The 25,973-nt window shown below is 36.7% G+C and overlaps 1 protein-coding gene across 2 annotated transcripts in view; it reads right to left on the bottom strand.

Moving 5' to 3' along the window:
- The window catches only part of ESR1 (estrogen receptor 1), a 182,466-nt gene that overhangs the window by 10,671 nt on the left and 145,822 nt on the right, over positions 1-25,973 (bottom strand). For both annotated transcript variants that reach the window (XM_088161719.1, XM_088161720.1), the window contains 2 exons: positions 14,572-14,710; positions 2,865-2,998 (listed from right to left, as the gene is read on the bottom strand). In XM_088161719.1, coding sequence (XP_088017845.1) covers positions 2,865-2,998; positions 14,572-14,710 — 273 coding nt within the window. The remainder of the gene's footprint in view (positions 1-2,864; positions 2,999-14,571; positions 14,711-25,973) is intronic.

Below are 25,973 nucleotides of genomic sequence, written 5' to 3' on the forward strand. Positions count from 1 at the left end.
GAACAACACTACTTCATGTGAAGAGACTACCAGATGTCCAAGGATTTAATAAAGAAATGTTTGTGTATACTCAGTGAATTAAATCAACACAAAGATTTGAATGCAAATGCAGACTGCTTTTAAACATGAGATGTAGCATAATTAGTCCTATTTGTTTAATTAATCCACTTGTTTAAATCTTTCTGAGATCTACTGGTTTAATCACATTCATATATAACACAGGCAGCATAATAAGCCAAAAATTCATTGTGTGTTTATCTGCTGTGTCTTTAGTAGAAATTTTGTGCATATTTACATATGCACCCACAGAAAGAAATCAGGTTAGGGTAGGTTTGGAAGTAACCTAGTTCATCCTGTTGCTCAAATAGTGGCAATTTCAGGGTTAGCTCAAGCTGCCTGGAGCTTTGTCCAGCTGAATTCTGAGTATTTGCAAGGATTGAGATCCTACCATCTTTCTGGCCAACCTGTTCCAGTGCTAAACCTCTCACTGGGTAGAGTTTTTGTTCTGTTTATCTGGTCAGGATCTCCCTCGGTGTGGTTTGTCTCCATTTCAGATTGTCCTTTCCTTTTGCATCTCTGAGAAGGGGCTGGCCCTGGTTTCTCCATAACCTGCTCATTAATTGTCTGAGGGCTGCAGTGAGACATTCTTTTACCTTCTCTTTCCCTGGATGAACCAACTCAGCTCTCTCAGACATGTGCTTCAGGGCACATAATGTTTCATAACGTCCAGCACTTTATGTAAGGAGGTTGGCCACATTCCGTGAAGTAAAGCATCTCCAGAAAACATTTTGGAGGATCTATGCCAAATGCTTACACAACTCTTACACGTACCCCAAATTATGCTACTTATCTCGGTATTGCAGTCTACTGCAGCCTCTCAATTCGAGCATTTAGAGAGTCTGACAGTCAGAAGCTTGTATCCACATTCCCACTGTCTAGTTATAAAATTCATTTGTTTTAAGAATACAAAAACTGAAATGTACCTTTATGCATAAAGGTAGTGATGTGCAATACAGACATACATTCTGTGGCCATATACACATAGAGTTTAAAGTGGTCCCATCTCTCTTATGTGCAGAAGGAAATTTGCCTCTGATTATCACCAACTTCACTCGCTACATATATTTTTTATTTATTTATTTTTATTTTTTTTTTTTGCAATTTTTCCTAAGGGGAATCTTGTAACAAAAAAATTCAATTAACACAGTGAGATATGGTTTTGAAGGATAGCTGGTGATGCCTGGCAGGGCTTTGTCTGAATAATGAATTTAGTTTAATGGATCAATACTAAATACAACATAGGCACAAAATTTCTCAAGAGCATGACTTAAATTCTTCATGTTCAAGACACGAACATCTAATTTTTTTTATCCAGAATTCCAGTTCTAGTTTTTCTAATTGAAATTCAAAGTTTTTATAAATCAATTACATATTCTAGATTTATTTTAAAAGTTAATTACCTTTGACTATATTAACTAAAATTCTGGAGGAGCATCACTTTCCAGGAAAAATATTAACTCCAGGAAATATTATATTATAATTATCAGGGCAATAAAATGAAAATAAAATGTCAAACAGTAATTACAACTGTCACACCCTGGCAGCTAAGGTAAGAGCAATAGGCCTTCATTCCTAATATGGACCTTGCTTGCCTCATATGCTACTTTTTGTCAATTGGTTACAACTACAACAAAACCTAAACAACATTCGTATCTCATAGAACATACATAAAGCATTTTATATTATATTGTACAAGTAATTAAATTTGCTTGAACTTTGAGGAGACCACATCTAAGCTTGCATAAAGAAAAGTGCCTGATCAATAAAGCAATGTCTGCTGTGTTTACAGTTAGCCTTTGATATGAATACCCTAAATTTGTTTTTCCTGCAATTTGGACAAGTGATATGTTAGACAACTGGATAAAAAGGACACAGAGCCCTCCATATCTGTTTTCTCAAGAGGGTGGTACCATCTACAAGTTCAAATGCAACAGGAAAATCTTTACAAGTGGGTAAATCTTCAGCATTGGGAAACTCTGGCATCTTCAGTTACCAGGTAACAGCTTAGCAGACAATTGTGTCTAAAATTTTTACTTTGGTGCCTACATTATTATTTTAGATGTCTATCATTTCCATGAGAACACCATGGGTCTCATTTCTGCATATAAAACCCAAATTGGAGTTTTTTCTCATTTCAAACAGAAAAGAGTCCTCTGATGTGCAACAGTTTTCTGTCACCTGCTTCAAGTTAAATTTGCTTCTTTAATCATCTCATGCAAAATTCAAATCATCTAACCTGACATATTTATATCTGTATCTATACTAACACTTTTTGTCTAGTCATCTATTTTTGAAGTGTACTTCAGGATGAGATTTACAGTCAAAAAATATAAAGGAAGTGGAAAGTAATTACATCAGTGTTAGATGCCTATAATGTATTATAAACTAAACCATGATAAAATCAACCACATTTTTGCCCTTATTTCCTTTTATTTTGCCATTACCTAAGCACTACAGTTAAGCATTGCCTTTGGGTGCCCTACGTGTGGTTCCACCTACTTCAGTGTCTTGTAAGCAGTTTAAAGACCTGCCAGCATCTGATTCAAAGCACTTCTCTGACCACTCTCCACATCAGCTGCACACAGTGTGTCATCTACTCACTGCATCCATTTTCTGGGTCCCATCTACATCACCAGACTGGTTTGACTGCTTCCACCCCTGCCTGCTCCTGCCTGCATCTGTGCTGAAAACCCATTTCCATTGCTGCTGTCTCAAAATGAAAATGCCATTAAAGACAGCAAGCAGTGTTCAACCACATGCAGAAGCAGCCACAATTACCCGTGACAGCAAAGCACAAAACTTACCAGAATTGAGCAGGATGATGGACTTAAGGCACACGAATTCCTCCCCTTGAAGGTTCATCATGCGAAACCGAGCAGCAGTAGCCAGCAGCATGTCAAAGATTTCCACCATGCCCTCTACACATTTCCCTTGATTCCTGTGTGAATACCATCAATGGGGAGACATTCACAGTTGTAACCTGGTGGGACCATGAGTTTTTCATCCCCTTGGACCAATGCCCTCCAATTTGATTTCATCAGCTCAAGAGCAAGTATGCGACTTCCTACTCTGTGCACATTTGATATATGTGTGATTACAAAAGCATTGTTCTCAGTGTTCCAAGTAAAATAAATAAACTATTAATTACCATATTTTTAAAAAATTAAATCAGATTCAGGAACTCATCACAAACGCATTACTGTGGTGGAACGTTTTAAATTGACTCAACTAAATCTTTATATTGAGGAAAAGATTTGTTTAAAACATTTAAAGCATTTTGATTTGTGTGTATGCATTCTGCTTTTTTTACTTTGCTTCCCCTTTCTTTTCTTTTTTTTCTCTTTAACTGAAATGGTCCCAATTCCTTACATTTCCCCTTCCCTAACCATTTGCACTTGCTTCTAGCTGGCTGAGCAACTTTTAATGTTCCAAATCACTTCTCTAGATGTTCAATATCAACATCATTCCTCCTTAAAGAATAAGCTTATTCATAAGCTCAAGGAGAACCTAGGAGGCCAAAATCATGTCTGTATGACTGATTAAAAGTACCAGCTTACTCCACATATCAAGCAACATTTTACATTGCAGCATTAAACAAAGCTGAAGTTTGGAACATCTCGAAGTGTTCATTAGTAAAGGCAATTAACCATCTCCCCCCCTTCTGCTCACAGTACTAGACATTCCCACTCAATAATTTTAATCTTGCTCACTCAACCTGCAGCTGAAGAATTAATGCAGATTGTAATTATTTTCTGTGAAAATTTAGTCTGCAGATCTTTTGGTCATTTCCATTGCTACCTTTTGCAAGAACTACATACTTTTACTTCTATTATGCCTTCCTGAGTGAAATTTTAATATATAAGACTTAATCAGTGATCCCATCTGCTGTTTAGAAATATAATACTTTTTAGATATGGCCTTCATAAACAAAATTAGGAAGATCATTGCTACAGGAAAATGCAAAAGAAATTTTTTCAAAATTATGATTTATAATATGACAAAGATTGAGAATGTCCTAATTTCATTGTGACAAGAAACCTACAAGCATAGAGACACCTGCCTCAAGTCTTAACACAGATGTGCTGTTGTGAACCTGTAGCTGAGGTCTGCACCCACACCAGACCCTCAGGCAAAGCAGACGTCTTCCCTTCTGATTACAGACTGAGAAACTTCTTTGCCCTCTCCAAGGCATCAGGACAACTTTCAATGCTTCTGATACAATATATTTGCCCAGTTATAGAAAGATTAATTTCCCTTCTATAGAGTTTAGCACAGAGGACTGGAGTCCTTTAATAGTTTTTCATAAACTTAAATAATACCCCAATAAGAGTTTAAGAATTTAATATTTCAGAATTTTGCAGGAATGAAAAGTTTCACTGGATCAAAAGACAAATGATCCATAATAAAAAAACCCCACATCTTCATGCCTGACTGAGATATCTGTTTGGTTACTAGAATCCACAAAACTACTGCAGCCAGCTTTCAAAACATCTCAAAATATTACACAGCCTGAACAAATTGCAAAATTTGCATGTCTAAGAACAGAGGAAAAAAAGAAGAAGGATATTATTTGTAAAATAAGACCTTTTAACATGCCTTATGGTGCCTCCTAAGATGGACATTTTGATAGCAAGTAAGAATTATTCCCAAACTCCTACAAAAATAGTTCAATAAAATGTAGTTTACAAAATCAATATTCCAGTCATTATGCTCTTGCTGACAAGTACAACCTCTGGACAAATATTCCTAATCCAGCAACACATATTACATGTGCTTAAATCAATCTGTGTGCCTCTTTCCCATTAACTGAACTCATATGATAGAGGATTAATAAAAATTATGTAAATTTAAGAGATTCTAAATAATTCCTCATCTCTTTTGCTTTGCTATCTGCTGTGTGTGTGAAAGACCAGGCAACTTAATAATGAAAAAAAACAAAAAAAACCCCCAAAGAGTATCTCTTTAGGTATTTTAGGTAAAGTTATATACCCAGCTTTAGGTACTCATGGGTACAAGAAAAGACCAAGAAATTTAGAAATTTCTGCTTTATTTTCAGAGGTAGGAAGCAGATCCAGCTCCATTGACATCAACGGGGACTACAGGAGCTAAGTATCTTTGCAATACAGGGCTCTATTTATTTTTTTCATTATTATTTAGGCTACAACAATTATTTTCTTTGTCAACCAACAAGAAACTATCTGAAACTGGAATCTCCAGTCCTCCTGAATTGCCTTCTAACTTTCTAACACAAGTTGATAATACCATCCCATCTTCACAGTTGTGTTCAGTTGATAGGGAAGCCTATCTGGGAAAGTCTAGAGAACTTTCCCGAAGGACAAATTAGCAATAGATTTGACAATTATCTTTATCTTACCGTCTTGCTGTTGTTTTTGTGTACTCTCACCTTGCTGAAGACAAGACAAAAAAATCTTGTTTTCTGCAAAGCATCACAGTGTATTCTCAGAAGAATTCTTTAAATTTGGCTATTGGGAAATGTTTAGGAAAGTTAAATCATTATTTTTAAAGGTCTTAAGTGGCCACATAAAAATACTGTGTACATTAACTTTAGTAGGTCTATAGAATCACAGCACCATCCAGAGGGTAATTCAGAATTACTTTAGTCCAGCCTCCCACTCAAAGCAGCGTCAGCTCACTCAAGGCTTTATGCAATTCTGGTCTTGAAAATCTCCAAGAATGGAGACTGTACAACCTCCCTCAGCTTAATCGTTTTCATCATCATGCTTTTTTCCTCTCCTACATCCAGTCATAACCTCCTCTGCCTCAATTTATTACTCCCATTTCTCAGTCTCCCATCAGGCATTTTAATAAAGAGCCTTGATAACCTCATTGTATTTTGTAGGTTATGCAGACTTAAAAGTCCTTTCTCCTCCAGGCAGAACAAATCCACTTCTTCCAGCCACAAGGCATGGAGTCTGGCCTTGGTGGCTCTCCACTGTGTTTACTGGATTTTATTAATATATTTCCTGTAATAACTGGATATGGAATTCCAGATAATGAGTGCCAAATAAAAGCAGGATAATGGCTTTCCTCCCACTGATAGTGGTAGCAGTACCAGGGCTATTCCACTGTATGTAGGAATAAGAATCTAGATTTTATTTAAGTCTTGGGAAAAATCTAGACACCAGGAATGCTTTTAACAGAAGCACAGGATTTAGTAAAAATTTATAATGAAGGGTGAAGGGAAGAGGGACTCAAGGACTCGACAGATCTTCTCATCAAACTTTTCATTCAAAAGGAAATGATAAAGTAATACAGATGCACCCATGTCTGACTGTGTTTGTTATCTCTCTGTCTTCTTTTCCATGGTACTTCATTTGATGAAAAGGGACTGCCAAGAGCAGATGGGATGCACAAGGTTAGGAGAGGGAATATCAGCTTCAGAAGTGGACTTAGTAACTTGGTGATGAAGCCTCTATACAAGGCTTGGCACAGGATGTGCACCTGAGCCTAAAGGTAAGTTAGGAAACGAGACAGAGAAAAGCTGCAAGAATAACATGCACATCCCCAGTTAGAAAGGAGGGCATTCACAGATTTAACTCAAATATCTGTGCTCTGACCTAGGAGGAGCACTGTAAATCTGTATACAGACTTCCAAACAATTGATGATGTTTATATACATTAATGTATTCTATATAAACTAGTTTTATTAGTAGACATTGGTAGAAGCTTTCTAGTCCTATGTAAAGCAATGAACTAAAACAGCTAAAGGAAGTGGCATGTCAGGAAAGCTCCATCTGCAAGGACTTAAGACCAAATCAAGAACATTTACTCGGATGCCTTAAATACTGCCAGACAGGCATTATTGGACTGCTTAACTAACAGAGGATTCCACCTTTTCTCAATGCTATGCATTATCAGTCATTAAAAGATGAGAAAATTGTTATCAGCAGAGAAATTTTACTTCAGACCATCCTGCATTTAACTAGTATTACCAAGGGACTGTGGAAAAGGTTAGGGGAAAACTAAGCAAGAAAAAATAAAATGCAAAGTGTAAAGTAAATCACAGTGTCTGATGCAAATTCTGTTGATAAAGAGAAATGCCTATTCTGTCAGTATCCAGGAGGTTCAATAGCATTTTGCTTTGGAAAAAAATGGTGTTTTGATCACAGTAATCAAGCTTGCACTTTCACACAAATCACCAAATAAGTGGTAGGTGGTCATGAAGGTGTGAGCTGCAGAAAGGGACAAATTAATTATATACAGCACTTGTTTTACAGTTCTGTTTTGTTGTTTTTCTGTGTGGTTTTTGGTTTGGGGATTAGGGCATTTTTTAACTGATTTGTTCATAAGCCTTCAGAGGTAGCAACATCTTTTCTCATCTCTCCCTGACTACTGGCTTTCAATTAACACACCCTGGGGAACTTCATAGACTACAGTCAATGGCTGGTATTACAATCTGCTCTTCCAGACCGTTCTGTTATGAGCCCGTTGTTTCTTATTCAATATTAGCTTAAAGACAAAGACTTGGGTCAATTGCTGGCTAAAACATACTAAAAAGTTATCAAATTAGTCCAAGATTTTAAAGTCGTAATTGAAAAATATTTGCAAGAAATATGAAGTAGCACATTTATCAATTTAAAAAGAAAAAAAAGAAACAAATATCTATTTTAAAGTAATTTTCACCTGTAGCTAGTCACAGATTACCAGAGCTGCTGATATTGCATGAATTGTCTGGAAATATTTAGTTCAGTGGCCCTGCTCAGGCCTATATATTGTTGGGTTTTCAGTATCTCCAAGGACTGAGACTCCAAAATCTCTTGTCCCGTCACTGAGAAGAATCTTCCACTGCCTTCTTTACTTCTCCTCTCCATCAGATATTTTTCAGATCTGAGTCTTCTCAGATTCTCCTTGTATGAGAGCTGTTCAGTCCATTCTTTGTGGCCCATCAGTAGCCTCAGTCCCGTATGCACATGTCTGTCTTGTAAAGGGTAGCTCAGAACAGGACACAGCACTCCAGATCTGCCACAGCATGTCTGAGCAGTGAGAGAGCATCATCTATCTCTAGCTGCTGCTAAAGCTTTTCCTAAAGCAGTCTGGGAGGGAAGAACTGCTGGTTCAGAGGGCACACAGTTGTGTTGAATTCTCAGAAAGTTAATGGAGTTTCCCCCATCACGATGTCCTGGAAGCAATTCTGTATTTATGTGCATGCACATACTTAAGGGAGTTTTCTCACTAATAGGCTTTGTTATGATTTCTTTCCTGTCCATATCACCCAGGTTTAAAGCTCCCTCACCAGACTGGCCAGTCTGTGGAAATCATGATTTTGCCCTACTTTATGGTATGGATTTCATCTCTTCCTAGACATCCTTGATCCTCACAGCAGGTTCCATGATAAAATATTCGAATTCCTGCCGTTGACACCAGCTATGCCCTCAGTTGTTGCCCTGCAGGATCCATCCATTCTGCCTCAAGTCCTTTGTCCCGTGGGCCTGAGTTCCCACATGCTTGGCACTTGGCCTCAGAGCCAGGTAGCCAATGAAGTGTCCTTCCTGACTGGATGACCAGAGGATCATCCACCTAGGCAAACAGGGGGAGAGTAGTACTCAGTACATGTGTGCAGTGGTCAATCAGGTCTAAAACACAGAGACAATTAGTTATTAAGTACCTTTAAAAGATTTTTCTCTTTGTAAATATAATGTGAAATGGGTCCACAAATATGCCAGGTAGGAAAAAAATCCCTAAAATGCTTCTATGATAGTTCTAAGAAAATTGATTATTCTTTGGTCATATTTAAGACATTTAGATTATAAAATTATTATGAAAGCTCTCCATTTGGGAATAACAAAGCTAAAATAATTGGCTGAAGTTATTCTGATTTACAGGAAGGCCTTTTTCAGTTTGATTTATATTCAGTCTAAGTCACCATAAAGCCAAAAAACATTTCAAAATTCTCTCCATATCAGAAATGCAAAGAAAGTTTGATTTTGGAATTAACAGCAACACAGTACAATGTGACCTAGAACTGGGGCCTAAGATTCCAAGGTCAGGGTTACTAGATGAACAAGTAATCTCATAATTTGTGTAAGAACTATCTTGAACCCAGAATTATTTCATTTTCTTTGAAAACTTCTTTTCTGTGCCTACAAATCCCCCAGGGAACCCAGGGTATTGAGTAGTCTTTGAATTCTGCTCAAAGAGACAGTAAAGACTGATTCACAATAAAGAGAGAGTAATTTTTCATACTTCTAATTTTTTAATTCTGTCTCTTGTAATAGTTTGGCTTTTTTCATTCTACAGGGTCTTCAGTATAATAATACATCTCAAAATTCAGCCATACACTGAATGATGGAAGAGAAATTTAATTATTTCGGGAGATTCCTTAATTCTCTACAAGTTAATCCATTCAGCTCTATCGAGTAAGTAGCCTAATGACAAGATGATTTTTTGAGCTAGGTTTTCTGGATGGACTCTATTGCTATTAAAGATGTGATGAAAATGTACAATTGCTTTTCAAATCCATTTTGAAGGGTAAATTAGGATATACTTTTTGCCTATTGACTTTTCCTTTTAGAAATAAATACAAGAAGAATGTCACTAAGGAAGCATTCTGAATCAAGCACTTGGGATCGCTTTGCTTCAATTTTTCTAATAAATTAATGGTAATTAATGCATCCACAATTTCACATGAAATGCAGTGTGTTTACTCAAGTGACAGACAAGTGTGGTGTCCTCAGACATTTGGAACATTTTACAAGTTGAGGGACTAGAAAAATGTACTCAGACTTCATCTTGATGCTCTCTCATTGCATATAATTTTATGTCTATCATAATATCTGCATGAAGAACTTAAAATATTACTTTCAGATATAGTGAGAAAAGTTCAGAAAAAGTCATGAAAGCAGTAAATTACTCAGCTACCCAGTCACAGAGTGAGTGCTGTAAGTTTTTTTGCTATTTGCATTGGTTGCCGTTTAAAGAGATCCACAGTCTCCTGCCATTGCTCAATACAAAAGTCAGTCAAAGGAAAATTCTTCTATTCAGAGAAAATGAAACATCTTCATCAAGCACTGGAAGTGGAAGTGAGTAAGTTTCCAAATTAAAACAAGCCATGAAAAACAGACTAACTTTCTCCATAAAAAGAAGGAAAAAACCTGATAGAAACACAGAAATACTGACTACATTGAACTGAAATTTTGTGAGTCCCTAGACAGACTTTTTTGCTACGAGAGATTTTTTACAACCATTATAAGAAAATAATAGCAGAAAATAACATGAAGACAGCCATACTGTCTCATATCAAAGGTGTATTTAGCTGTGGGCTAAGCACACAGGCATTTGGATTTGCTGGTTTCAAGTGACTACCTCTAGTGCTGAGATGGAAGAGATAGTAACTTGTGGATTACCACACATCTTCTCAACATGCTCATGACTTCACATAACTCCTACCATCTTTACTTTGCTCCCATTCTTCTAATGAGTATCATGGGCAGAGAAGTCAGTCCATTTAGTTAGTCTTTGTAGCAAAGCTCATACCTCTATTTGATTGCCTATGCAACATCTCTGGATAGTTCTCCTATTCTTTCAATACTACTGTCAAGACAAAGAAAATCAGAAAGGCACCGTTCTATAAGCACAGATGAAGCACAGAAATAAACAGAGGAATGGCAATGATTATTTCTATTTCCTGTTGAAAAGATTCTCGGGGGGAAGGAAAGCTGCAGACTTTGACTACTGGCAAGCAAAGAACTTGTCTTGTAGAACTAATTGCTGATAACAGTGAGGTGGAAAGATCAACCCAGAATGCTGTTTAGAAAAATCAGAATTATTATTCTCCTATATGCATTCCATCACATTTGTCGACATAAAAGTTTGATCTTGTTTAATACTTTTTGGAAATTAGACAAGATGTCCGTCATCTACTTGCTTGTTAATTTCTTAAAGGACTTCAATGCATTCATGGCTTCCTCTTACACAATGCACAGTGACTCTTTATCACTATGTCATATTCATTCAACTTCAGCCAAGTCTCTTCTTTAGATAGCATCCCATCAGTTTCTTTACTGTGGTCACCAGGCTTCCTTTTTAAAATGCAGCACTGCATTTCCCATTTTGCTCATACTGAGAATGTTTCAAGTGAAATTCAGCAATCCAGCTATTTCTATCATGAGTTTCTTTATAATTATGATTCAAGTCTTTGAGTAACCTGGAATCAGCATGATATCTGAAGGCAATAAATCCTTTAAAAATATACAGTAAAATATTAGTTTTATTCCCGAAGAAACATTACATTTTCTTCAAAATTATAAACAGTCTACTGTCAGGCCTGACAAATTTCAACCCTGGTCTAATGACATTTTTAAAGCCTAGTTTCTTGGGAACCCTCCAGACAGGAAACATCTGGTTTGTCCTACTAGAAACCTAAGCCTTTACTTCTAAATTTGCCTTATACAATATACTAATTTTCAAAAACAGAATATAAAAGACTTGAATTTATTATTCGATTTTATTATTTACTGTACATTAATTGCAAGCACTGAGTGTGCCATTTTATTTCCTGATTGAGCCTGTTTTTCTAATCTATAATTATTGTCATTTGAGTATTTTAATAGCAGCAGTTGTACACTGTAAAAATCTACCAGTCCTATGTAACTAGCAGACTTAAAATTGCTGATTTTGAACCAAGACATAAGTGTTTGGGTAATGCATTAACAGAATAAGAAAGGGTGCATTACCTCACAAAAGGCACCGTCTAATTACAATGCAGACTGGGAACAAAAGAGATAATGTGACTATATTCATCCATACAAAAGATAGCAATCTACATATACTGTCAATTTCATTGTTGTTTAATTATTTTCTTACAGGCAAAGAAAAATTTTTAAAAGGAACATAGAATTAATAAGTAAGGTCTGCTTTACAGATATTTTCAAGGAGTCCTCCAAGTGTGAATTGTTGCAATGGAAAGTTAAAGAAGTATTCATTTGACAATGTAACTGGTTGGCTCAAATAGAATTAGAAAAGACAGCTTCTAAAAGATCTTCAGAGACAAGACAAGCATATGTGTAATATGACCCATGTAGGAGGAGTGAGTTGGGAGAATAAAGATCACATTTTTTCAAAAAACAGCAAAGCTGAAAGGTTATTTTTATGACATTTCAGATAGATGTTAACAAGACATGACTGTATTTATCTAGCCAAAAGGAAAAAAAAATGTGTAATTAAATTTAGTGTGACCTAAGCTTTAGGAACAGACGTATACAAGCAACTACCTATATAAAACATCCTTGACAGAAAGAATCTGCTAGAATCAGGATAAACCTGAATGCTAAAATGAAAGAGATGTTCAAATCAGAGAGGGTGTTTGCAACACAATGATCACAGAGATCTAGAGGCATACACAAAGTATGGTGAACCTCTGTATTAACAATATACAATTTTCACTAACTATAGAAGTGATGGATGCAGCTCTGAGCAATGGGGTCTAGTGAAAGGTGTCCCTGCCCATGGAAGGGGGGTTAGAACTAGTGATCTTTAAGGTCCCTTCCAACCTAAGCCATTTTACGAATACTTGATGCAGTGGAAAGACTTCACTGAGTGAAACAGGCTTTGAATTAATGTCTGTCCTGCCCTCTCAAACCTGACAAACAACATATTTTTGGTCTATAACATTCTCAAAAGCCAATTTGCCTAAATCAAATTAACAACTCAATATATTGTTAGCGCTAATTAACTAGTAAATTAAGAGTTATTTAACTGATTAGCATATCAGTGCTTCCCAGATTCAAGTAATTTATTATTTTACTTTCTGTAAATATCCCTACCAAATAGGGTGAGGCAAGTGTATGATGACTTAGAAACATATTTCTTATTATTTGAAAATTAGAAGATGTAATAGATTTAAATTTTACAGTCTTAATTGAAACTCAGAAAACAAAGAGCCCTGAAGTAATATGTGGTTCTAGTTGCATGCAATTGTTTTCTTTAATCCAACAATTGACTTAAAACTGTGTGAATCAACTGCACAAACTCCATTTTACTGAGAACATGGGGATTTTAAGTTGAGGAAGACCAAAATTTCAGAATTGTTTTAAAACTGTTGTGGCTTTTTCTGAAGACTATACTTACATTTAGACAACCAAATATTTTCTGTACCTAAAATGAGAATGTATTTTATACTTATCTAATTCTATCTAAAGATAAGCTCACAGACCATTGTGCTTACACAAGTAGAATAGGTATTTCCTAAGGCAGTAAATATTTCTCTATTACTGTGAAATATTATGTTTTATACTGTTAGGTATTATCATTTTTATTTTACTAAAATGCAAAAAGTAAATCCTGAGGGTTGTTTGCAAACAGAGGGCAGGGAATCCAAGGATTAACACTGCATGAATGCAGCCACGGAAACTCAGTACCCCACAGCCAACAAAGCAAATTGATAATAAGCAATTTTTCTGCTAATGAGAATTTTGATTAATTTACACAGCTGGTGGCTGTAGTAGCTGAAGGCACTACCCTTGACTTTCTGTTGCCATGCCTCTGCCCCTGCAGCTACGTGATGAGGTCAGGACCTTGCGCAGGTCTTAGCTGCCTCTCTGCATACTCCATTTCAGCTTGGCTCTTCTGCCACTTCCAGTTTAGACCAAGATGCCAAACTCTGCCCTGAAGTCACTGCTGTGCACACAGCAGCTCTCCCCTGCCAACTCTGCTATGTGGGCAGTAATCTTCAACTAAGAGGACCACTAATACCTAAGATGACTCTACCCTAAGCAATTATTTCTGAAATTCAATTTAATTTTTTAATGAAATTTTTCCCATGACTAGGAAAAAGAGAGCTTGAGTTTACATTAAGATAGTAGAAAATGTGTTTTAAATTATCAGCCTGCTTTTAACGTGAAGACTGCCAGCTAAAATCCAGGATACTGACATACAGCACAGATGCATAATTTTTCTCTCAGAAATATTTAGCATATTAGCAAGACTGGTTAAAAAAAAAGGCTTAGTGAAGGAAGCAAATATGTGTTTGTCATATTTGCCTCCCATTTTCCTGAGGAAAAAAAAAAGCCCAAACTTAATATATTCTTTATAAATAAATAAGACAGCACTTAAGAATCTATGAGTATTTTCTTCCAAAATTTTGGCTGGCTGCTTGGATAGATTCATTCTAACTAAGAAAAACTAGGGAGGATTTTAAATGAAGAAAAATAACTATCGGAATTAAATGAATAGGGTTCAGGTTTTAATTTAAATTGCTTCTGCAACAAACAGTACAGATTATAAGATAAATTTACTGCTGCCTTTGAAAGAAAGTACTTCAAGCAGTAGATGAATCCCAGACGTGTTACTTGTTTAATAAATGACAAGTATCACATTCCTGAGCATTCCTAGTTTTTTTAGAGCTCATTTTCCAGTCTCACCTCCTATAATCCTGCTTGACATATGAAGTACTGTCAAATTGTAGTATCGGTGAGATTATATCATGCTAAAAATTAATCTGATTGCAGCAGAAATAAAATAACTTAAACAATTCACAGCATCATGCAGACTGACCTGTCCAGTAACAGGTTAGGTGCAAACAAAAGCTTTCCTGGGTGTTCCATGGAGCGCCAGACTAAGCCGATCATCAGGATCTCTAACCAGGCACATTCCAGTAGATGGACCTGATCATGGAGTGTTAAATCCACAAATCCTGAAAGAATAAATAGGAGACAGTAAAAACACTCCAGTTTTGTAAGTGGAACAACATTATTCAGAGAACTAGATTAAAAAGTGCTTTAGAGCTGGATAACCAAAAAGAACAATAAAACAGACATTTGTTCTCTTTATATTCTGGGCTGAGTTTTGTCCACCGGGGTTCTCGGTGTCAGAACAGTCAGAGCTTTCTATCCTACTGTTTTTGTGCTGGCTGTACTCTTCCCAAAAATCAAGGCACGAGTCTGGACAGCAACTCCATCCCCACACCTGTTGCCAGGGGCCTGGGAATCCAGGTTTGCACTGCAGAAAGGGGCATCTGTCGGTTCCAGCACCACACTGCCTGGGGCAAGACGAAAAAATGCCTTCTATAAAATGAAATGACAGCTCTAATCAGCCAAGCCCAGAACAATTCTCTTTTCTGCTTTACAAACTCATGGACAATTCACCATACTGAAAGTGTGGTACCTGTGTATTAGAGGGATGAACAGAGCATTTCAAATTAACTACAGAGCAAATGCTGATCTTTGCACAATCAGAATTCACCGATGAAACACTTGCTTATATTCCTACCCGACTACAGAACATGGAGGAAGAAAGTACTTTCTATTTCAACATTGTTTAGAAACAATGAATGTACAATAAAAGATGGCTTATAACAATACTACAAAAAATGAAAAAGATGGAATAATGATGAAGGTAGACATGAAACCGTAATCACAGTGTTCATTTCCTGCAAGAGATTGAATTATTGTCTGGTTTGAATTCTCACTTTTCATGAATGTTATTTTCAATCCAAAAATATAAACAAAGTGGAGATTGCATAATACAATTTATTAGATATTGCGTAAGTTATTCCTTGAAATTAGAATGAATTTCCTAAAATAAAATATGCAGAAGTTGCCTTAAAATAGATCTTATTTATCTTTTACTCAGTGTTACAAGTGAAACACATTATTGAACCTTGCCATATGTTTTTGAGGTAATTGTAATGATTTATAATAATCTACAGAATACATGGTAAACTACCTTACCAACCCTAAAATGGTAGAGATTTTCCTTTTGTGTTCTGTCCTCTCTGAAGGCATATACTGAGTCAGTTTTGAGGAATATACCTGACATACACTTGAGTATTATCTTGAGAAAAAAGAATAAAAAAGGCACATATTTTAAAAGTTAAATGATGTGCCAAGGAATATTTTTTTTAAATAAGAAAAAGGTAGAGAATAAACAAAATACAGTTCACAATAACTTAGAAATTACTGTTAGGTTTGGTAAAACAGTTGTTGATACAATAATATTTAATGAAAATATCTGAGAGAGCTAATCAATCTCTTGGTAAGAAATCATCCAAAAAAAAGGAAACAGCTTTGACACATTTGAAATAAAACCCACCTATCAATCATTAGAAGTGAATTTAGGCAGTTTCAGTAGCTGCTGTTTTCATGGATGTGGTAACAATGGAGAAAGAAATAAATGCTTTTTCCTGTATTTTCCTTTATTACTAAGTACAAAAAATTATTTCCAGACTTCAAAGACTGATTAAATGGCACTTGCCAGAGTCACCAAGCAGCTTGAACAATAGAGCTGAAACTTAAAAGAGCAGCATTCTTAACTACAAAGCATTGGTTACAGCACTCAAGCGCAAAACTGGCAGAAAGAAAATGTCTGTATATGGAGAACAAATAATAAACATCAAGTTTCCTATTAAATATTGCATTAAAATGACTACATAATAATTGCCTAGATAGCTTTTTAGGTGACATTGTAAATTAATTATCTTGCTGTTGATAAAACTAACTAGCTAATTTAGTTGGTAAAACTAAATGTCCTGCCCAAAGAAGGTGTGGATCCCTATCCCTGGAAGTGTTCAATGCCAGGACGGAAGGGATTTTGAACAACCTGGTCTAATGGAAGGTGTCCCTGCCCATGGCAAGGGGGTTGGATGGAACTAGATGATCTTTAAGGTCCCTTCCAGTCCAAGCCATTTGATGATTCTATAAAAAAACAGATTTGATGAAACAAAGTTCTGTAACATAACTGATACTGTAAAACCATGAAACACATTAACTGAATGAAAATATTTTAAATGTCATGTATGGCAAGGCAAAAGAGTAACGAACTGAACTGAAGTATTTCTAAAGGAAGGACATATAGTTTACTTCTTTACCATAGACAATTTTTAATGATGATATGGAAAAATCAGAAGTCATAGTTCAGACATCCTGTTGGCATGTGGGAAACATCTAATGAAGACAATCAACTTTATAAAAAGCCAGGGAAACTCTGAGAGTGTAAGTAAGTTACACAGAATGGTAGAGAAGGAGTTAAATGAATAAAGCATTGAAACATATGCCCTCTGGTGAGGAGTAAGAGGAATTTAGTTATTCTTTGTGAAGCTAAATAGTCTAGAGGGATTGAAGGACTGCAATGGATAAATATCCAAAGCAAAAGAGAATACCATTGCTAAAGATAATGGTATAACGGAGAGAAGCCCATGCTGGCAGCTAGACTGGCTTCAAGTCAGAATGAAAATCAGACTGCAAATTAGGGGGCACTGTTAACAACAAAAGTAGTTATTACCAAAGCATCACATTAAATTTCCTTGAATTTGCTCCCATTTGAAACATTAATCAAGATCTAATGATTTTTTAAGACATATTCTTGTTCAAGAAAGTTAATTCAGAATAATGTAACAGAAGATTAAATCAAACTATGAATACATCATTAGTCAGTTCATCACACAGAACATGTTGCACTTTAGCATTACTGAAATTATGTGTAGATATGCACATAATTTTCAAATTTCAGTACACTTTTAATGCTGGAAAGTTTTGAAAATTATTCAGACAGTATTTTTTAATTCTAAATTTTTGATAGCTGTGCTTTAAGGAAGAAGATAGACATTCACTCCACTGTTGATAAGTTAATTAATTGCAGTTTGGATGTAACCTACATCTCACACCATATATACCAGAATGACTTATTTCATGATCTTATATCAATCAATCAATAACCTAGATTGCCACTAGTCCATCCTATCCAACATATATCATATGTTTGGCAGCAGAAAGATGCTTAGAGAATAAAAAACACGCCTAGACTATTCCTCCTTTTTTCAAATACAGATAAATTAGCAGCATTTCCAAGTGATTGCCAACAAACATAATGTAAATTCTTGTAGGAATATGGAAATCTGAACTTCTGAAAAGCCAGAATGATCTTCAGCGTATTCAGCTAGAAGTAAGGGGCAAAGAAACTTGTATGTAGAACACAAAATTGTAATGTTCAAATTAAACTGATTTTCCTTTCTAGTATAAAGTGGCAATATGTGCTGCATGAGTGACAATATGACACAAATCTCTCTCTTTCACAGAAATTGATACCAGATGTTTATGGCAAAAAACACAGCAGGAAAAATAGGTTTCTACAGGAAGTTTCCTCATGTTCCAGAGGTGTGCAGCTCAGACTTGCAGAGCTGGAAATGGTCTTTTTATGATTGATATCCTTTAATATTTTTCCCTCCAAGTTTCTCCAATGCTTTCTGAACTGACTTGGCATTTCATCTGCTTCAGATATGTTTTACATACTCTGAAGCAGTAGTGTCCAGTAAGAACTTTCATACTCTTAGTTAACACTAGGTAAATCACAATCTCCTGTTGTTCTGAAATAAACAAACATCTCTCTATGACTATCTCTTGATACATCTAATTACTGTATTGGAATATTCCATCATTCCCTAGGTATCATATCACTTCTCTTTTCCAAACATTTTAAGTATATTCAGTCATTCCTTAGATGAAAGTTATTCTGTTCACCTTTGAAACAATGTTGTCCTTCTTGGAGCATTTTCCAGTTCAGCTATATCCTTTTAGAGACAGTGAGACCAGGATTGCAGACGGTTTCAGTCTGCCCTTTCTTCATCACATTATTCAACTTAATAATATCCATAATTTTTATTATTATCCACACCTTTTTTTTCCCAGCAAACTTATGAATAGGTTGAACACTGAAGTCTTAAACATCCTTCCAGCTTGTCTACTATGTCTTCAGCTTAATAGCAACAGAAATTTTTATAATACCTCCTATGGCAGACAACAGGATGTTGAACTCTACAAAAAAAGTTGTGGGAAATCAGAACACTTAAATTTTGTGTCTTAAATATGTCCAGACAGACCATTATTTTTTTCTATCTTAATACAGCATTTTGAAAAGTGGCAGCAACCACTGAAAAAGGCTGCTGTTTACAATTCAATACAGTACCTCAGTCATGCTACAGTCATGTAATAGACCACATTTGGAACAGAATGCTAATTAGGTTGGCAAAGACAGAAGGAAAGTAGTGGTGGGTGCTGCAACCTAATTGCCAGCAACCATCCAATAAAGCAACAAAATAAAGAGAGGCTTTTATAGAGAAAAATATCTAAGTAGATGAAAGGCAAACAGCAAAATAATTCCCATGGCAAGTTCTGTTCTCAAACAAACAGCCATAGAGAGGAAAACATGAGTTTTTCCTAACCTAAGGCACATTGAAGGACCAATACTTCAGTCACCACTGTTTGATCAAGTGGTGAAATCTGCGCTGTTTTTAATGCCATAAGCTTGGTACCCAACCTCTCCACTTTAAACAGTGGTGGGACTGCATCTATGCATTTATCTAGCACATAAGATGACATTCTGTTCTGAAATTGCACAGATCACTCAGCCTCTTCAACCTTTAAGGCTGAGCCCTGAAACCTCTTAGTTAAGAGGTGGCTAAAACCCACACCTTGACTATAGCCTTGTCTGTACACAGCGGCAGAGCAAAACAAATTCTGAGGCCAAGTGAATCAGAGAACCACAAATACTGTTTTCTTTGAACCTCAGTATTCACACAGCTATTTCTATAATGTTACTCATTCCTAATTCTTTCCACAGATCTTCCGACCAAAATTATACGACACTTTTATTAAGTTCTCTCTCCTAAGGGCACTTACAGTATGACACGGACATATTGGTTTAATTGTTTACACACCACCAGTGTTTTAAATCAAGACTTATTTTGAAGACCGAAGATCAAAGACCTCTAAACCTCAACATTTTCAATCCAAATATTTTGCTAGAAGAGTAGTCTTGTTATTTCTTTTTTTTTTTTCAAAGAGGATATTGCTTTTGTTTCTCTAAGTGCGGTCAGAAAAAAATTAACTACAATTTACTGAGCTCCTGGGAGGAAATCTGAAAGGCAAACACAAAGCAAGTGGCACAGTTGTAAGAGCCTTTAGCTACTTTGTCTGCTCTTTTACAATTCTCTGTTTTTTCTGTCTGTATAATTATAGGATAGCAGCACACCTATCCAAACTTAGACACTGTCTCATCTGAGTGTAAACAGTCTGTCAGAAATTAAATTTCTTGAGATCAAAGAGAACAGCATCTGCTCTTAATTACTGTTAATTCCTTTTGAAAATTGTACTTCTCATTTTTCCATTTTCAGCTCTAAGTTTTTAAACTTCTTTCTGAAAAATAAAAATTACAATTTGCAGGTGTACACTTAATATTCATTAGGAATGTTTGGGGTTTTGGGCAAAAGAAGTCAGAAGGAAGATGAGCCCCCACTTTCACAGTCTGCATTCATACTAAAAGTCAAGATCAAGCAAGCTTTTGCTCTTCACCTCTAGTGGAGGTTTCCATCCTTCCTGAGCTGGCCTTAGGAAAGCCATCGAACAGCTTGGCAGGTAGACCATCCAATCAAACTCCCTACCTGACATTGTCTCTAGAGCAGGATGCTTCAGGGATGTCATATTTGCCACTTTTATTTCAGATCCCATTTCTGGGAGCTGGTGTTTTCTGTCTCCACTTAAAAGTTGCACTGTGATGATTCTGAAATGCATTTCTCAGGTAAATGAGAACCGTTTCAGCTCCTTTCCAGGAATATGTAAAGTTAGCATTACTTCACTCAATGCTTTCTGCTTGTGCAAGAAGTACATGCTTTTTCAGACCTGTCCAGTCCATATCTTTTCAGAATGAGAAGTCTAAAAAGTTCCTGAGACCATTCCTGGTCCAAGTAGGCAATTCCTTGTACAATGTAGGAGCGTCTCTTTCCCTCCTTGGGTACACACCAGTCTAAACTATGGCCAAGTGCACCATGCCTACATCAGATATATTAAATATTGTCCTATTTCAAGTTGTTTATGCCAGTGTAAGCTTTTAAATAAGTTGGGCAAGTAGAATTTCACATACTCAAAGCAATACTTTGCACCAAGTACTATTAGAATTTAGAGCCATGGCAACACTACAGAGGTAGTGACAGACAATTGCCACTGGTCAGACATACATTCTTTTCTCTTGACAAACGCTTGCCACATTTTTGTGAGATACTGATGCCTTACCTGAGACAAACATGAGAATTCTCCAGCACAAAACCAGCTTGGCTGGCAATGCTCCTAGGGAGATGGACCATGTTCTGCCTGGGGAGTCTGCAGGAACAAACACTCAGCCTGAGAGCCAGCCATTAGCTGTGAGGTGCTCCTGTGAGTTTTCGGGACAGCAAGTTCTCTCTGAAGAGCAGCACAAGCAAATTATTCTATAGGATCTTTCTAACTGCCTGAAGATCTGTCCCGTGCTGGTGGATGGTCAGGCTGTGTGCCCAAAGCTCAAGACTTCCTCCATGGAGAGAAGACAAGCTGGGTAGTGGCTGGAGCCCATCCCTGAGTCAGGACACAAACGTACCCGGTGAAGCTGAGCGCTGCCAAATCCTGACTTTCTCGCACCTGTCACTGTCAGCCTTGACTTAAACACGGGAGTTTTTCGGCAACAGTTGCACTTTGCTAACCAAAGATTATTCCAAAAAGTGCATTAGCAGTAACCATATAACACAAATACTTTGAGGCCTTCCATCAGGGAACATAATAAAAGTAATTGGCACTCACAAAGCACTTTACATTTTCAAAGGGCAGTGAAACCATTAAGTATCATTAAATGTATTTTATAGATAGAACACAGGGAGGTTAAGTGCCTCATCCAGGAGGAGGCAGGATTAGGACAGAGGTGTCTCAGCACATTCTGTCATCCTTTCAACCACAAAAATCTTTGAGCTGAAGACTCCTTGAGCTCAAGTGAAAGTTCCATTTCTTGCAAATCAGTAAAAGTAAAAAAAAAAAACAGAAGCAACTGAACTTTTCCCATAGAGAAAAAGGAAAAAAAAATTTTATGAAGTTAGATTTGGGGTAAACATTGTTTAGAATGTGGGCAGAAAAACTGGATGCAGGGAAGTGCACAAGTATTAACTTTAACCAGCCTCACTAATCTAGGCAAGGTAATAACCTGTACAAAACAAATCTTAGGCATAAGTTTTCCTCACCCTCTTAACAAGCAGTTTTAAAAGTTATTAAAATAAGAACAAATCTTGCTAATTATAACAACAAGTACTGCATAAGATTATTTAAGTGAAGGCTGCCTGCCAGTTTGCAAGTGAAAGCTTATCCTACTTGTATTGTAAAGCAAGAAAGGAGACGAACATATATTTTCTGTATAGAAAACAAGCTCTTTAACTAATCAATAAAAAGTGATGTTTGTTATTACATGGAAAATTCTTGCTGCACTATATTGTTATTTAAAGCATGTTAATGATAATACCTTCCTGGACTGTAATCCAGATGTCTGAGACTCAGGGTACACTCTGACAACAGTAAGATGTTACTTTATGGTTCTTTTAGCACTGAGAGCTGTGCCATTTCTCAGGAAGTTCAGGCTTGCAAATAAAAGCTACAGAACACTGTCTCCTTATTGAGAAAGGAACAGCAGCTGTTCCCTCTTATTTTGAGTGTAGGAACAGCCCATCAGATGCATGTGAAGGCTTTTCTTTGAAGGTTGTTCTCTGAATTTTTCCCTGGACAGGTGAAGAAAGACACTACACAAAATTTATTAGCTGCTGACAAAAATAGATGGTATGAGGTAATACATCTTTTATTTATTGTCTCTGCAACAGTTAGTTACATTATATTAAACTTATACTAGTACTCAGGCCAGTTGCAAGTAGTTTGGAGGGTTTTTTGGGGATTTGTCATTTTTGTAAGAGGTCACAGCTATGCAAAATGTTTTCCATCAAAAGCAGATGCAGCTAAAATAATTTCTGGGGCTGGTTATGCATTCTTAACTGACTTTTACGAACTCTAAAGACAGACTCATAAATACAAGCTGTCCTCTCTACTTCATTCTTTCCCCTCCTCCCCACCCAACTAGGGCTGCCACACTGCTGGTCTCTTCTGCTGGCTTAATTGTTGAGACCATTGGTGAAATAACCTGTCAAGAAGGAGGAGCATGAAAGCGACTGGTCAGCAGCTAGGGAGCACCAACCACCTTGGAGAGTTCACACTTAATGTAAATTTGCCCTAAGACTTGAGGTCATATCCAGCATGACTTGGATTTTTTTTTGTCTGTTCAGTTGCATGCAAGACAGTGTGAGGTTTTCAGCATTTGTTTGACCTCTGTACTAAAGTACCAGGCTGTGCTCCAACCACAACCTAAACCAAATGGAAGTGATGGTTTTGTGGCTGTCAAAAAAATCGAGGCAAAAGGTCTCATTAAGCAATCATTCTTTGAGCAATCTCTTTAAGCAACCACAGTTTTCAAGTAAACATATAATCTGGAGTGGGGGGAAAGGAGACAGACTGAGGCAGAATCTTTCAGAGCTTTTAAAATGACCTCAGCAAGCCCCTGCAAGGTTTCAAATGGTTGATTCAATACACAATTACTAGGGGAGAACTTTAAAACCAAAGATCAAAGACTTCCCGGTTGTTTTCCTCTTTTGCAGGGTGCACCTACATGCTTTTACTACATCCACTTACTGCTTTTATCAGCACTCTAGTTGGGAAAGGCACTTTGGATGGGGCAGTGCCCTAATGGTGTCAGTGAGAGCAGCAAGGCAGGGGTGGTTCACATGGAGACCTGCTGGAGCTGGCTTGGGCAGCACCACGAGACAGACCTTGCTAGAGGAACAGGCTCTGGAAAAGCTCAGGGTGGATAAAGGCAATGCAGATCTGTCTCATGGTCTAATGGTCATAGAGGGGACAGCAGAGGGATGGTGAACAAAACTAGGTTAAAGGGAGCCTGGAGAGTTATTGTACCACAGGCAGCTGATTTCTACTGCTCTGCACCTCACTTTTTCCACAAATGTTAGGGTGCAAAAATATCTCAATTGTTCTATTTTTTATTCTTTTTGTTCCTTTAATTATAGGAGGTATATGAAAGACTTAAAGGTCATCATAACACAATCAAGAACATTTTAAAAAACATATAAATTAGATTTGCAAGATAACACAACCAATGGCCAGCTTCAGCCATTCTTCTATACTAACATTAGTTATTTAAGCTGAAATTAAGGATTAACCCCATCTTTTCTGACTGTCCCTAAAATACTGGTTTTATACTTTTATTTCCAATAATTCTGTTTAATTCTTTAAGAATTAAAGTTCCACTGTTTCACTTTATATCTCCACCCATGTCTGGAAGCCTTAGAAGTGCCACATTTTAATTTAACACATTTTTTGACTGCAAAAACATTCACATGATGAAACTGGGAGGGCTAAGCTCTCTCCTTCATTCATAAAATCCTGTGAACAAGGCACTAAGCTTTTTTCTCCACAGTGTCTCCCACTACTGTGCTCACCACTGAACCCATTAGCATTTATTGTAGCAGAATCTGGAACAAGCAGAAAAGAGGATTGTTTTGCAAGCCAATGAAAAGAGGGGGAAACTGTCAAATTCGTATTGAACTAGAAGAGTAGTTTCAAGACTACAAGACTACAAATAGAAATTTCTCAGAACATAGTGTGCTGTACCCAAGAAATGAGGCATAACTTCAGAGTTCATGGTCTGGTCATTCTTTATAGTCACTAGGATGTAAAACTAGCTTGACTAATGCATCAATTTTTTTCCTTGAGATTGCTCACTTTTAAAGTACTATTTCTGTCTATTGCACTTACATGTGAGTAACAGAAGCTATATATATTTATATGTGTACTTTAGCATCCATTACATTGCCTGGTACCTACATCAAAACAGAAACACAAGCACACATAAATGAAACATCAAGTGTTTCTTTTTTCTCCTATTCCTTTCACCCCTACATGACTGGTGTTGAACAGAACCCAATCTCTAAAAAATTGCCCAAGAAATTGTAAGGATACATCAAAGAGAAGAAAGACAGCAAAATTAATTGCAGCAATTTCCTTTAGCCACTATAACAAGAAGACTATTTCAGCAGCTGCGTGGGAGTGTCATCACAAGACAGAGCACAGGAATACTTTACAGGGAAAGCAAGACACTGGAATGCAGCTGGCAATTTGTATTAATCTTCTTGTCTATGGAAACCTAGTAACTTATCAAGCAGCATGTTTCCACAAAACACACCATTGTCTTAAGCCCCTTGCACTCTCCCTCCATGGGTAACAAACCCAAGGCACCCTCAGGAGACTGTGACACCTTTCATGGAGCAGGCTCAGGTGAGCACACAAAATGCGGGTGTTGCACTTGGAGAACAGTGACCTGGACTCACGCTCCCATACTGCCTGCTGAGATACAGGCTGAGCCTGGAGCTGGTTGGAAGCCCTCTGACAGACCACTTCACATTGGAAGGTGACAGCTGACAAGTTTAAACACTCTGGGTAACATGTCAGATTTCACAAAATGAAAACAAACAAATAAAAAAGGCTGGTTTCTATCTGGAAACACAACCTCCTCGACAGGAGGCGCTGGCCTCATCTTACTTTTCAGTACTTTCCCAGGCACCTATTCCTACTCAACATTGAAAAAGGAATCTACACTTCTGGAAAAATAGAACCCTTTTCCCTAAAATAGTCTTTTTATTTTAAACAGGTGCCTGAAATAGGTGAAATTTTATTGATGTCTACTATTTCACATTAAAAAAAAATTCATTTCACCCAAAAAGGTTATTGTCAGCAGAAAGTTTCCAAAATTTCATTTTGTATGAAGTGAGAAAGATTATTTTTTTACTGTTTGTATCTCCCATGAAACAAAGAAATTAATTATTTACACAACTCTGATGGAGACATATGGAAAAGCTTTGGAACAGTGTACAAGCTCATCCAAAACGACCAGACCTATAAACTTGTCATCCTTTGTCAGGACTGGAAAATTGCATGGAATCCCACTACATTAAAAAATATCACTGTCATGCCTTCTAATAAGGACAATAGCAAAAATTAAAGATTAGGAGAAAAATATGTAACTTAAAATTCAAAAAGTTTTCCCTAGAATTATAATTT

This window comes from Sturnus vulgaris, chromosome 3, assembly GCF_052056855.1.
Source record: "Sturnus vulgaris isolate bStuVul1 chromosome 3, bStuVul1.hap1, whole genome shotgun sequence".
In the NCBI taxonomy this organism is placed as follows: domain Eukaryota; kingdom Metazoa; phylum Chordata; class Aves; order Passeriformes; family Sturnidae; genus Sturnus; species Sturnus vulgaris.